General features: G+C 51.3%; 1 protein-coding gene across 1 annotated transcript in view; it reads left to right on the forward strand.

The window, feature by feature from the left end:
* Window positions 1-13,803, forward strand: part of SLC39A11 (solute carrier family 39 member 11) — a 76,218-nt gene that overhangs the window by 17,754 nt on the left and 44,661 nt on the right. Inside the window, exon 5 of the mRNA XM_061455231.1 lies at window positions 4,303-4,426. Within this exon, the coding sequence (XP_061311215.1) occupies window positions 4,303-4,426 (124 nt within the window). The remainder of the gene's footprint in view (window positions 1-4,302; window positions 4,427-13,803) is intronic.

The following is a 13,803-nucleotide window of genomic DNA, read 5'->3' on the forward strand; positions in this document are numbered from 1 at the left end:
GAAGAGCTCATTTTTATTGTGTGGAGTATTTAAGGTTGCACTTGAGCTGTTGATCTTAGTGTTTTGAGTGGGGAGATGTCTGTGATCATGGCTTTGAGAGGAGCTGCCATTCAAGTCCTGCTGAATCCTTCCCTTAACCCATCAATATGTGCCAGGTCAATATTGACCAAAATCGTGCTGGTTTTATCCCAGAAGAGCCTGGGAGATGCATTGGTTTAGAATCCCAACCTGGGTTGGGTTGGGTTGGAAGGGACCTTAAAGCTCCTCCAGCTCCAACCCCTGCCATGGGCAGGGACACCTTCCACTAGAGAGCTTGCTCCAAGCTGACACTGCCAGGGATGGGGCAGTTCTCAGGGATGCTGTGCTGGGAGCATGGTGGGATGCTCTGTGGCATCCTGGATTCTTGCAGCACCCCTCACTGTGGCCTTTAAACCCCATCCCGGTCACATCCTCACCTGCCCAGCTCTGTGCTCCAGGGACTTTGGGAGCTGAGGTCTAAAGAGATGACACCAAAGGGTACCGAGGGAGCATGGGGTGCCTCACCATCACTTGCTCCTTCCTCAGCTCTGAGGGGGTTACAAACAAGTGCTGCAGGCACGGGGATATAGAACCAGCACGGAGCTTCGCTTGGGAGCATCCAGCCTTTGATATATTGCTTCACATAACCAAATACCAGCCTGCTGCTTTACATGCAAGCGGGCTCTCTGATAACAGTGCTTTCTAAGGGAGCTCCCTTCCTATGTCACATTTGGAACATAAACCTGGTTTTCTGCTTCAGAAGAGCCGGGGACTCGCTGCTTTGTTGCTGCCCAGCCTTTGCCTCCATCCCCAGAGACCCTGGGCTCTGTAGATGTGCAGAAGCAGTGGAGCTGATGCACAGCTCCCCGGGGTATAGGGGGGCTGCAGAGACCCGCTGGGTCCATCCCTGTGGGCTGGGGACCTGTAGCATCTCCCCTTCCCCTCCCTGCCCTCCGCACCCTGCTCTTTGTCTCACTGCTTTCTGGTGTCTGATCTGTTATCACTGTGTCTCCTTCAGTAAGTGTGAAATGGGAGCCGCTGGGCACCATCCGAGCACAACTTGTTATTGCCTCTTATTGTCTCCGTGTTAGCTCCTGGACAAGTTAGGAACATTTGCCATTTCTTTTTTAATAAGGTAGTTGGATTTATTCCATTCCTCTTCCCTGTCGAGGTGCTTTCTGCCGTTAATTGATGCATTATGGTCTTTGTTTCCTTTGGCTATGTGGAGCCTGATTGCTGGGTTAGAGCCAGTATGATATTGCATGGGTAGAGCAGCATCACCAGCCATCCCAGACAAGCAGCACCTCCAGATTTGGTACCAAGTGATCTACCCAAAGCCAGACCAGCAGCTTTTGTCACCTCTATTAATTAACTTATTCCCCTTCCCTGGTCAGGTGGGGAAGAACAGATTGTTTCTCAAAGGCCTCACTCACTCTTCATTTCTTTCTTAGCAACTTGTGCGAGGGGCAGGATGCAACCCCAAAGCCTTGCTTCACCCGAAACCAAGCAGCTGTCTGACCCCTTTGCCCTGCAATACCGGGGTGCTACTGTCGATACCGGGGTGCTACTGTCGATACCAGGGTGCTACTGTCAATACCAGGGTGATGGCCACATTGCTTGGACAGGGACGTGTTTCCACACGGATTAGCTCGGGACTGCTGCAGCTTTTGGGTAGCAAAAGCAGGATCAGGCTCTCTGCAGAGATTTCCTCTGTTTCCTTGTCTGTTTTCACACACGGGGCTGTGACAATCTAATGACCTTTCCCTTGTAGCTCCGCGAGCGGAGGCGAGTGCAGTGGGGACTCCCGCATCCCAGAATAGGTTTCCTCCCAGATCTTCCCGTCCGAGCCTCTCATTGCAGCTCGCTTTTTGAAGCCCCTGTGGTTATTTCAGTTAATGCTAATTACTGGCATGAACTAATTAACGTGGGTTGACTTTCCTCTTCTCTTCCTAATGCTTCTTTAACCCACTGCCACATTCCAATTAGGGGCCTCATGCAGCGGCTGGGCTGGAATGAGTCAGAGCAATCACAGTTGGATTGAAGCGTGTGCTTTACTGAAGGTCACCAATATTTCCCCATATTCCTGGTGGTGTATATCCCTGCCTGCAACAGGAGGTGACCTGACCTTACATTAAGCATCTGAAATGTCTTCAAGTTTGCCTCTGTTTCACTGCAAGCAGATTTGTGGGTACTGCATCCATAGGTACTGGATGTGCTGGGAATGGTGGCACAAGCAAACAGCCACGGGAGGCTCCTCATCAGGGCTGCAGACCTCAAGGGAAGTGGCCTTGACCTCTTCAGGGACCTTGCTTGTTTGCATCTATGGAGATGGCAACGGAGAGTGGATGCTGAATGGAATGTTACCTGCCTGCTCCTGCTTGTACAAGGGATTTCTTTCCCCTTTGGTTGAGTTATTGTAACTTCCAGAGTCCTGCGGGCTCTGGCTGTGCTCTGGGCTTGCTTCCCTGCCTGACAAGACCCATTTGAGTCTTTGGGCTGGGGAAAAGCTGTAGGTCTGGTGGTGATAAAGCCTGCAAAGCTGCTGTTGCAGTGATTGTAGCTCCTTTAACAAGGGCCATGGGGAAGGAGCCTTCTGCTCCATGAAACCTGGTGTTTCCCATCTCTGAGGTGAGAGCGATGGCAAGCAGGAGGCAGCCAGCTGCGAGAGCAGGGCTGGAGAGCCCCATGCAATGCCTGCAAATCAGTTTCCATTCTCGGTCTCTTCCTGCTTTATTAAAGCCAGGTCGCGATGCTGAAGTTCCCCTCTTTGCTCTCTGTGTCATCCAGCTTTTGCTGGAAAACACTGGTATTTCTGCCTGCTCCTCCAGCTGCTGCTGGGGATGGAAGGTGCGGAGCTGCTGGTGTCTGCTATGAGCTGGCACAGTGGGGCCGTGTGGGTCTCCCCCCTCCCAGAGGGGTTTGAACCAAGCACCTCACCCGTGCACCTTGTAATTGCTGGGTGAAGGGAGGTGAAAGCACCTGATTAAACTGCAATAGAGAGCAGATAGCAAATATGTGATGAGTATTAATAGTACCGGTCAGCCTATATTATGCAAATGAGGGGAGAGTAGAAGATTTAGTTATTCATCTTTAACCTTTACTTTTGTTTAATGTGACCTTACCCATCAAGTCTCTCATTACTGTCTCTGCCTGTTCCATGTATGTTCATTTATTCTGCTGCCATCAGTCCACCAGCTAAGCCTGTGTTCCTGTGCAGCCTGGACATCCTTCCCTGGGGATGCTCACAAGGGATGGGTCCCAGTCCTATGAGGACACAGGGACTCGAGGACCTGCTCCCTATGTTTTGGCCAGGTTGTACAGCCACCTCCATGGACACACTTCCTTCTCTTAGCTGTGTGGTTATGTCTCTATTTCCTACCAGTTTTATAGCTCTCTCTGGGTGGGATGGAGCAGCCTTGGGGTGTCCGCAAGGACATTCGACCTTCCTCTGCGTGTCCAGCACCACGGGGAAAAGGCCATGGTATCTGCCAGGCTTTCTTTGGCTGATGCAGATAAAGTCTCTGGCACATCCTTGTGTTGTGACTGGTTTTCACGAGCCACATCCAGGTTGGCAGGAATCACTCATGGGTACAATGCGGTCTGTTTGCCACAGGGTGTCTGCTTGAATTCCCTGCAGACTTCATGCAGAGCAGGATGCTGTTGGTTTTGGCTGTCCTTCTTTGCTTTCTGGAGCCTATAAATGGTGTAGAAATAGGTTCCAAGCGAGCCTGAAGTTTCATCAGGCCGTCTGGATGAGTCCCACTGCACTCACACTGGGTGGTTATGAACGTGGTGTCTCAGCTGATGCTCAGATGGGTTCAGTTTTGAACAAACCTTTTCCCTGGAGACCTCCATCCAAGCTGAAGTAACAGGTACCCTGCTGCAAACTCAACTTTGGCAGAGGTCAGCCCAGCAGCTCAACCCTCCGAGCTGCTTGTGAATGTCTCTCCTTGCCCGCTGGTCTCCTTCGTGTTGACTTTGGAGTTGCGTTCATGGAATTGCATTTCTTGTTGTTAATGTACGTGAATTTTGGCTTTCTCTCTTTAGCCCTGTACTTCTTGGCTCCTCCTAACCCTGTTCTTGATGCTTCTGCTGGAGATGAACATTGAGCTAACAATTTGGATAGAAAGAGGGGACCCCAAAGCCCCCTCTCCGTGCAGCTGTGGCACGTGCCCTGATTGGCTTCCCAGTACACGGATGCCAGAGCAGTTCCTGAGGATGGTGCTGGGAGAAGGTTGATGGGGATACGTGGGGAAACCCTTGACCTTCTCTCTTGCCTTGCAGGGTTTCAGCGGGCCTCCACACGCAGCGTTTGCCATGAGCTTCGACCAGCGAGTGATGAAGGAAAAGTATGAGCATGAACCTGCCCATCAGCCGCCCTACGAGAGCGAGTTGTCCATCCGGATAGGTAGAGCTGGGCTCCATCCAGGCAAGCATCCTGTCATATACCAGCTGCAGAGTGTACGGGGGAAACACCCCGGTTACGCTGGCACCTAGGCTGTCACGTATGTGATTGAAATGAGATTGGGTCTGACATGTGCATGCAGAGCGCACCTTCTCTTCCCTCTCTGGATCTCTCTGCTGGCTCCGATTCCAAGAATCATTACTTCTGTTTCTCCTTCAGTTCTCAAAACCACTTGCACGTCTGTCTGTGCCCATGAATTATTGATAATTAGCTATCTCATCCACTGGGGAAATGAAATCATCAGCTTAGCTGGAGAGAAGTGGATTTCCAGCGTGGGTGCAGCTAGTGCTAGCCCCCTGCCCTCGCCAAATTACACCGCGTTGAAGGTGCCCCATGGCAGTGACCCTTGGTGGCCCTCCCTAATTACAGGCTGGGGCTGGCATTCGTGCTGTCACTCCTTGGTTTGGAGGTTAATGGAATTGCAGCTGCTGAAGTGTGGAAGAAATTGTCTCGTTGGCAGCCATTCCATCCTTTAAAGAAGGAACTTCTGAGTCAAAGTCATGGAACCTCATCTGGCTCCCCCGGCCCCTGGGCGTGTATGTGGGACGGTGGTGGCCATCCTGCCTGCGTGAGGATACATCCTCTGAGGCACCACAACCTTCTTTTCCTCTTGTTTAACAGCAGCTTTTCAGCTGACAGATGTAATTGAGTGAATTAATCCTATTGCTTTATCTTGGTTGGAAAGTGAAATAGTGGTTTATGGTATTTTGAGTGCAGCTGGGAGCAGATCAAGATGAAGAACTGATCCTTCTTTTTGCTGCCCTCTTAAATCAGGCTGTAATTTAACCACGTTGCTTAATTGCACGTCTCGTGAAGTGTTCCAAATTCCTGGGATTTTTCAGGATTTTAAATACCAGCTTGGATTTTTCCAATGGGATGGAAGAAAGTTTTGTGCTGGACTCAGTGGGCTTTGCATCCTTGGAGTCTTTGAGCTCCTGGGGCAAGTGCAAGCTCAAAGGCTGCTCCAGCCCTGCAGGCTCTAAGGCTGTTGTAAGGTTTGTGGTGGTTTTGTAAGGTGGAAACTTTCCGTCCCAGGTACAGTTCAATTTTGTTCTTCAAGATCAAGCTCAGAAGCAGGCAGCCCTGCACTTGTCAGGGACGTCAGCTGCTGGGCTTTCTGTTTTCATCTGCTCTTAGCTGCAGACAATAACAGTGCAAATGGTTTTGAGAATAGGGAATCTCCATCAGACTTGGTTGTTTTCCCTCTCTCTGGGGCAGTGCTATTAAGGATCCACAATACAGAGATTCTTTTATTGCCTCTTGCTATCGTTTTGTTGCTCACTGCAAATGAACTGGGTGCTTTCACAAAGCCACCTCAAAGCCTTCCAAGCGAGCAGCTTGCCCCAGCGCTGGGGCTGCTTGGCTGTGCTCTGGGGACCGCTCTGGGAGCAAAACGGGTGTTTGCAAAGTCTAACGGGTGGGAAGTGGAGTGTTGCAGACTTAATCACAGCTGAATCATTGACCCTTCCCTCGCATCTCGAGGTTTTAAAACCACTAAAGCTGGGAAAAGAAAGATCCCTCCCAGAGCGCGCCGCTGCCTCGGCTTGCATTGTCTGGGGATGGTGGCGAGGAGCTGGGATGGAGATGGCTGGGGGTGGGAAAGCGTGCAGCTCTCCAGGGCCCTGTGTGTCTGAGGTGCAAGCACTGGGTTAACGTGGCTATAGGAGAGGCTGGGAGCAGAAATGATGAGGTGTTCACGTGTGTGGTGGGATCCACGTAGCCGCGCTAAGCAAGGGAGGAGATTCCTTTTAGACCTGTGGCAAAGGAGATGGGGGGCATGCAGTAGTAGCTGGCTGCCTCGCGTAAGGCACGTGTATCCATGTGAAATGGAGCATGGGTGGATTTGGTATGAATTGCAGTGAAAAGGCTGTGTCTAGACTTGGTATTTGACAAGTGGGATAATCACTAGGCTTTAATTACTACAAACGAAAGAGAATCCAGCCTTGTCTCTAGTACGTCTGAGTAGGAAAGGGATGTAAGCTGTATTTCTCTGCCTCCCTTGGAGCAGGTTGGGATAAAGCTAAGGAGGGTTTGTTCATCCCTCTGGGTGCAGGTGAAGCCCTTTCTCATGCTATGGAGGGAGCTGGTGGGCTCTCCTGCTCCCTAAACCTCCCCACTGCAGCCCATGGCTCGGAGCAGCTCATCCTCCTGGAGCCTGAGGCACTAAACCCAGGGGAAACGGCTTTGTCAGGGTCACCGCAGGCTGCGGGACTGGGAGGCCAGGTTTGACCCCTTAGATCATAGCTACGTGCGTGGTGTTCTCGGGTAGTTCTCAGAAAGGATTTACATTCAACATCCCACCTTGAAACCTGAGCTGTGACTCACGCTCCCAGGAGCTGTGTATTGAACAGCGAGGCATGTTGATTCTTTATCGGGTCCTGGTGCCAAGTGATTCACGTCGCTCCAAATCAGATCATGGAGCGGAGTGGGAGGGCAGTGATATTCCCCAGCAGCCTCCTCCACTCTCTTTAACATCCTCACCCCTCTACTGCAGGTGGGAGATCTTGTGTTCAAGGAGATGCTTTCTAGGTGTGCCGGGGCAGAGGGGCTCACAGCAACGTGGCTGTAAAGTACCAAGTATCATTTTGGTACCCAGCTGGGAGCATCCTCGATGGTCAGCACAGTTCTGGTCTTGGGGAGTTAAAAGCAATAGAATCTGAGCTGGCTGCTGACCCAAAGAGCACATAAATGTCTATTGAAGTACCTGGTTAACCAGCAGCATCTCTGCTCGCTCGTTGTCCATGCCAGACACACGGATGTCTGTGCCGAGGGGATGCGATCAGCTTCTGACATCGTGCTGCCGATGCTCTTAACTCCCTAACTTTGTTAGAGGGAATCGGGGCTCGCTTTAATGACTTGATTGACTTTTGGTGGGCTGTGATTTAGGAAGTGGTACCCTGGCATTCCTGCGTGGATGTTCTGTCAGTAAATCCAGATGGATTTACTAATTGGAAAGAGGCGTTTGAAGTAGTGTCCTTTTAAGAAAGGAAATTTCATTTCTTTTGTTAAGCGAGCCCTGGGGTTTGGGGGCACTGTAGAGAAAGCTCGTTGTATTCAATTAGTACTTTTTCCCTTCAATTTGAGCTGCTTCATCAAATCGGTTGCGGAGGTTTTAGGCAGTGTTTTGGCTGGGTAAGCCCTGGAGCAGGAGGTGGTGGGCTGGGGACTCCTGCAGCACTCCCCAGGACCTGCTGGGCCCATCTCAGCAGCACCACCCAGGCTCTGCTCTATTTTTCTCCCTCCTTCCAGAGGCTGTCATAATATTTTCCCCCATTTTTGCTTTATGTTCCCCTTCCAAGGCAGTTACCGTGCACCAGGGCTGCTGGAGCAGACTGCACGCAGGGAGAAGCAGACCCTGCTCACGTAGCATCTCTTTCATCGGCGCCCAGGCAGTTCAAGTCCTGTAGTAAACCCCTGATGAAAGGGAGAAAGGGAGCTGGGGAGATAAGAAGAAGCCAAACCCCTTAGGGACTGGTACAAAGAGAGGCTGTGAGCTGGGCTGTAGGACTGGTACTGATGCTGCGTATGGTTTGCTTCCGTCTCTGGTTGTGTTCCTGCAGCCAGGAAATTCACTTTTTGCCCTGTTACTGCTGGTATATTGGCTGCTTCCAGAAAGTCCAGCTTTGTCCCAGCTTTTCAGGCTGCCCTGATCCGTGTCCGTCCCACTGTGCCAAAGAAAAAGCTCCGTAGGAATGGCCGGCTCCCATCATAAGAGCATGAGTGGTTTGCTGATGCTTGCCCTATGGATTTTCTCCTTGTTCCCTCCTTCCCTGGGCAGAAGCAGATGTTGTGAAGGAGGGATGATGCATAAAACCTCTCCAGCCATGAAACCCATCATGATTCATGAGGGTAGTTCATCTGGAGCCTTGCGTGTGCATCCAGAAGGTTCATTAAGTCATTGCACCTCCTGTAACAAGAGGCTGCTTCTGCAAAATGGGATGTTCATCAGGTTCAGATGGTTCCAGCTGTATTTGTTATAACATTGACACGTTCACAACATGCTTGGTCCAGAAAACTGCTGCTTTCAAAAGACACCAATTCATTTTGAGTTATAATAGCCAGCCTCAATGATGAACACCTCTGGCAATGTCTGTCTTGATTTAAAACATCCTAATGCCCCTTTCTGGAGTGTTTCAAATGGTTATTGACCATCTTGTCAGGCTGGGTTCTGTGCTTGGGTTTTATAGTCACAACTAAATGGGGATTTATATACACAGAGCTTCAGGAATAATAAAACTGGAGCACATAATCCCTCATCAGCTGATGAAATCCCTTGTTCATAGGTAGGGCTGTACCCCCCTTATTCTGATCACAGCTTTACTCCTTGGAGGAGCCATTTTGACTTTACAGGGCTCAATGGAGCCCGGTGGTTTGTTCTGCTTTGCTCTTGGTTGGGGTTGTCACTGGGAGTAGATGTTTCTTTCTTCTGCTTTCCAAGAGTTATCCTGGTTATCTTTGCAGGACTCTGCTGCACTCCTACACTTACTTACACGGCCTGCAGTAAATAACCCACCCAGTTCAGCAGGTTCCAATGGGTATAAGTCATGAAGATTTCATACTCTGACCAGCCTGATCCCTCAGGAAATGTCAGCCTGACCCACCAGGAGAGAGCCCTGCCTTAGTGTGACCCACGCCGTGTCAGTGCTGACCTTCTCCATCTCCCAAGGCTCTCGAGATGGGGATCTGTGTGTTGCGTGTCCCGTCTGTTTTCCATTGCTCATTTCCACCTTGCTGGGGGAGCAGAGCCTCTTTTCACACGTTGTGGTGCTTACATGATTGCTAATAGGGAGGAGGAGGAGGAGAACCGGGCTGCAGCAGCACCAGCAAAACAACTTCCGAGTGCCTTGGCTGGGTTTGATTTCAAGGTTCTCTTGAGTTAGCAGTGGGTCTACAAAGAGTTCAGCTGCCCTTTGAAGAGGAGGAGAGCTCCTGAGTTGGAGTTGGGAGTAACTTTCAAAGCAGGGTTGTCAGACCCTTCAAAGAGAAGCCTTGAGCTGGAAGGATGACAGTGGTGGAGGGCGCTTGGGGAATGGCCCCTTGGACTGAGCCTGCCACATTTGGTTCCTTTGTCCTTTGCTTTGTTCTCAGTTGAACAGTGCTATGACGAGTGTGAGAGCTGCTGCTTTATCTGCCTGCAGAGACAGGAGCTGCCTCCACACTTGCTGCTTTCACGACCACTTGGACAGGGAGACATGGTCCCCTCTGCAGATGACATCTCAAATGTGCTCTTGGCATCTCGGTCTGCTTCCTGCAAGTGTTCTCTTTCATGGCTTCTCATTAACGGGTCTGTCTTTCCTGGGCTTCATCCAGCGGGTCCTCCTGAATGAAACACCAGAAGGGCTTAGCCACAGGCTTCTCTCTTGAATTCTGTTGAGCTGTTAGAGCTCCAGAGGAGTCACAGCCTCATTCCCATCACTGTCGTTTCAAGATGTCCCTTCAGGGGGACCTGTGGGTGGCATTTCAGCTTTCCAAGGGAGCTGGTGTGGGTGGAAGAGGCCAGCAGCTTGCTGTGGGTTTGGTGTACACCAGTGGTGGTGGCGTTGTTGGAGGATCAAGTTGTGCCCTGCAGGCACTGCGGTGGAGGATGCGCTCTGCAGCAATGCCCCGTGCTGGAAGAGCTTTGGTCTTTGAGGTGGCTTTTCCTGTAAGCCTCTTAATCCTGCCTGAATCAACACAGGCACAGATTTAACAGCATGAGGATGTGGTTTTCCTGCTCTGCTGTTTGCTGTAGGGTCTGCTCGGGTCTCTTGCCTATAAAGATGAAGTTAGCAAGCAAAGAAGGCTGGGTGGGTGTAAGGTTCCTCATCTGAAGTGCTTGGTGGCAGATGAGCAGTGTCTTCATGCCTGCTGGTGCAGGAGGACCAGCTCTTGGGGGGACTTCTCAGCATCACCCATGGATGCTGGGGAGCAGGGATGCAGGTAGCATCATTGGTACATGCACCGGCTGCTCCGCTCTGTGCTCCTTTTATTTCAGGGTAATTTGTTAATCTATGATGAGGCTTATTAAAGCCTGTTGAGTGACGTGCTGGTTGGGACCCACGCTCTGAAATCAGGTCTATCAGTAAGCGGGGAAGCTGCCGGGAGGCTTTCGGTGCTGCCTGGGCCATTAATCAGGGGAGTCATTTCCCCAATTGAGCTTCGTTAACTCGGTGCAATATTATCAAGGAGCTTTAATTTCCTGGCTACACCTGACAAGCTGTTAAGTCTTTTTAATTCTGCAGCTGTATAAAACGGGCTCCTCAGGGGCTCATTTCCAGCCTCAGCCTGCGGATGCACTGCTGGGCTCGGTGCCATGGGGCAGGGGTCACGCCAGTGTGTGCACACGTGTGTGCAAGGGGAGTTAGTCCTCTAGAAGTAACTTTCCTGACACAGCGAGGTAATAGAGCATTAAAACATCTGCTTTAACAGAGCATCTCCGGGGACCTGCGTTGCATCAAACCCATGGCTTGGTGTGCTTGTCCTGTGGCTTGGGGACTGGCTGGAGGCTTGAAATCCTGTCTGAGCCCAGCTCCAGGCTGGAAGGGGGTTAGCACGAGTGAAACTTGGGAGAAACACCACCCTGATGCAGCTGCGTTCAGCAAAGCCTTAAATTCCAAGGTTTATTAAACTGAACTAACAATCAGTATCATTGCCTCTCGGGTGGAGGTTGTTCTGGCCTCATTCAATAAGCACAGTAATTCATTTATTTCCTAGCTGTGGTTCTTTAGTTGAATGGGGATGGGAATCAGTTTTAGTCACCCTGAGGATGTTTTGGAGGAGTGAAATGAAAATCTGGAGCTCTAGCAGTCACTCTGCATTACGACAGCAGTATTAGGTGAGGAGCAATGCCAGGGCACGTAGCATGAAGCGAAGGAAGGCCGTCACCATTGCTTTGAAGGAAAGGGAATAAACTCCATTAAAAGATAAAACCAGGGCTATTCCCCACATTCAAACTGAAACAAGTGTTTTAAGGATAATGAAGTGTGTAAAAAGCTGTAGCCCAGCTGTGTCTTTGGGCATCGACCGTGGCTTCAAGAGTGGAAAGGTGTTTGTGATGGATGGGCCAGGGCTTGGAGAGTCCCCAGATGGAGCTGGGGAGGGCAATGAAGTTATCCTCAGCTCCAGTGTGTCTGTTCAGAGCAGCTTGACCATGTTATGGAGACAGATTGGGATCTATTCAGGTAGCAGCCTGGCCGCTTTGGGGTTTTTAACTGGTGCCTGGTGGTGCTTGGGGCGTGCTGGGAGCATCCCAACTCTGCTTCTGCTTTGAGCCACCTCTGAGCAAGCACAAACCTCCTCAGCAAAGCTGCAGCTATTCTCTGGGTGCAGAGGGGGGCACGGGGGGAGCACCATAAACTGCATTTTATCCCCTAAACCATGAAGCTCTTGTGCAGAGTTTTCTGTCTTTGCACCAATGGTTCCGGAGCTGCTCAGAGGTGGCAGAAGTTCGGCAGCACCCGCTGTTCGGGTGCTCAAAGGCATTTGTGATGCTCAGCCTGTGCTCTGGAAAGCTGGGTGAATGAAGGCTTTGGTCATGTGTGTGATTCGGAGGTGGTGGGTTTGGGGCTGGAGCTCTTGGTGAGGTTTCCTGCACCGCTGCTGCTGGAGGAGGCTTTTTTTCCTTCTGAAGGCAGCAGGTTCTCTCCCTAAGCACTGCTCGGATGTGATTTGTGCTTTTGATTTCTTTCCCATCTGATTTCAATTGCAACACGTTTTTGTTCCAGTTTGCTGTGTTCTGAGACACGTTCATGTCCGGGCCTCTCTTTTATCCTTTTCCACATGGTATATGGCACAGGATGATGGAATATGCCTTTTCACTAAAAATCGATGTTTTACATTCTACCTCCCACCAGGAAGCTTTCCCAGATACTCGTATTGATTGTGCAGATAAAAGCCCTCTTTACACTCTAATTGCTCTTTAAATCGGTGGGGCGGGTGGGTTTACACTCTAGTTGCTTCTTAAACCAGTGTGGTGGTGGGTGCTGGGGGGATGCCATGGGATGGAGCTGGTCCCTGAGCAAAGATGATGAGAAACACACCAAGCAGTGGTCATCGGAAGGGCATGGGTAATGCTTTGAAAGAATCTCTGCTGTTGGCCGGGTTACCTGGAACCGGGAGGTGCTGTGGTGCAGCATCACCTCCTGGGTGGCGCCAGCACTAATGGTACTTTCCATGGTGTTTTCAGTGCATGCCAACAGGCTCCTGAGGGGACAGCTTGGCAGCAGGGATACAGTGCGATGGGAAATGGCAAACAGCTGGTGATGCTCCACAGCACCTTCCCGGGGTCCCTGTACCTGGAAGTGGCACTGGGCCGGTGGGTGCCTGCTCTGTCCCAATCCCTGGGGATACAGGAGGATGGATCCTGCCCACAGCCGTGTGGGATGGTGGTGTTGAGCCGTAGAGTGTCTGATGCAGGAAGGAATTAGGTCTTCCCATCCGTGACTCAGGGGCACCGGGATCTGCCCCATCGCTCCCAACACTGGTGACTGTGGGTTCAAGCTGCTGCCTGGGGAACAGTGCTGGGGCCCCCCAGGCCAGGCTGTCTGCAGAGGTGGTGCCCAGGGTTGGAGCAGGAGATGCTGTGTGGCAACAGAGGGATTTTACATACTGGAAGGAGAAAGCTCTGCGAGGGGCAGAGGTAATGAGGGCTGCGCTCCTGCAGCTCCTGCCTCACTCCGAGTCCCTGCTGCCTAATAAGACAGAAGCTGTGATTGAAGCTTTGTCAGTGCCTGGAGTTTTCCAATGGCTCTATTTAATATGAACTTTTCAGGATTTAAAGAGAGGGAGCTCCTGCTGGTGCTGTTCCCAAGAAGGGAACATGAACTGCAGAACACCCCCCCCTTCATCTGCCTGCCTCCTTGAACGGGAGAACAGCTTTGAAGCAGCTGCATCCCCTGCCTCCAATCTGCCTGCTGCTGCCTGCTGCATCCCAAATCCACCCAGCGATGCCCAGGGGACTTGGTTGAAATGTGCTTTGTGACTGGGATGCAGGGAGGGGGATGCGAGCATGGGAGATGTGGGAGACCCTCACACAGGCCCGGGCTTGTCCACACACCAGTGATCCCAGTCTGTGTGGCTGCCGGGAGAGCTGCTGGATAAATAACCCCAATTAGGGAATATCTTTCTGCCTTTCACACAGGCACCACTGAAGTGAAATGACTTTTGGTTTCAAGCTGTGCCCGTGTAATGGGTTAGCTGCTTAGACATCCTGTCCATCACATAACGTCCCTCTCGGTGGGCTGTTGTAAATGAGGCTTTATTTCATCCCAATCCAGAGGCGAACAGCGTTCAGCCTGGCTGGGTGGGTTATTGTTGGGCTCGTGGTTGTTTTTCCCTTGCCT

Source organism: Pezoporus flaviventris, unplaced genomic scaffold, assembly GCF_033815535.1.
Source record: "Pezoporus flaviventris isolate CSIRO_AGI_PZ_B2104156 unplaced genomic scaffold, CSIRO_AGI_Pfla_v1 ptg000020l, whole genome shotgun sequence".
In the NCBI taxonomy this organism is placed as follows: Eukaryota; Metazoa; Chordata; class Aves; order Psittaciformes; family Psittacidae; genus Pezoporus; species Pezoporus flaviventris.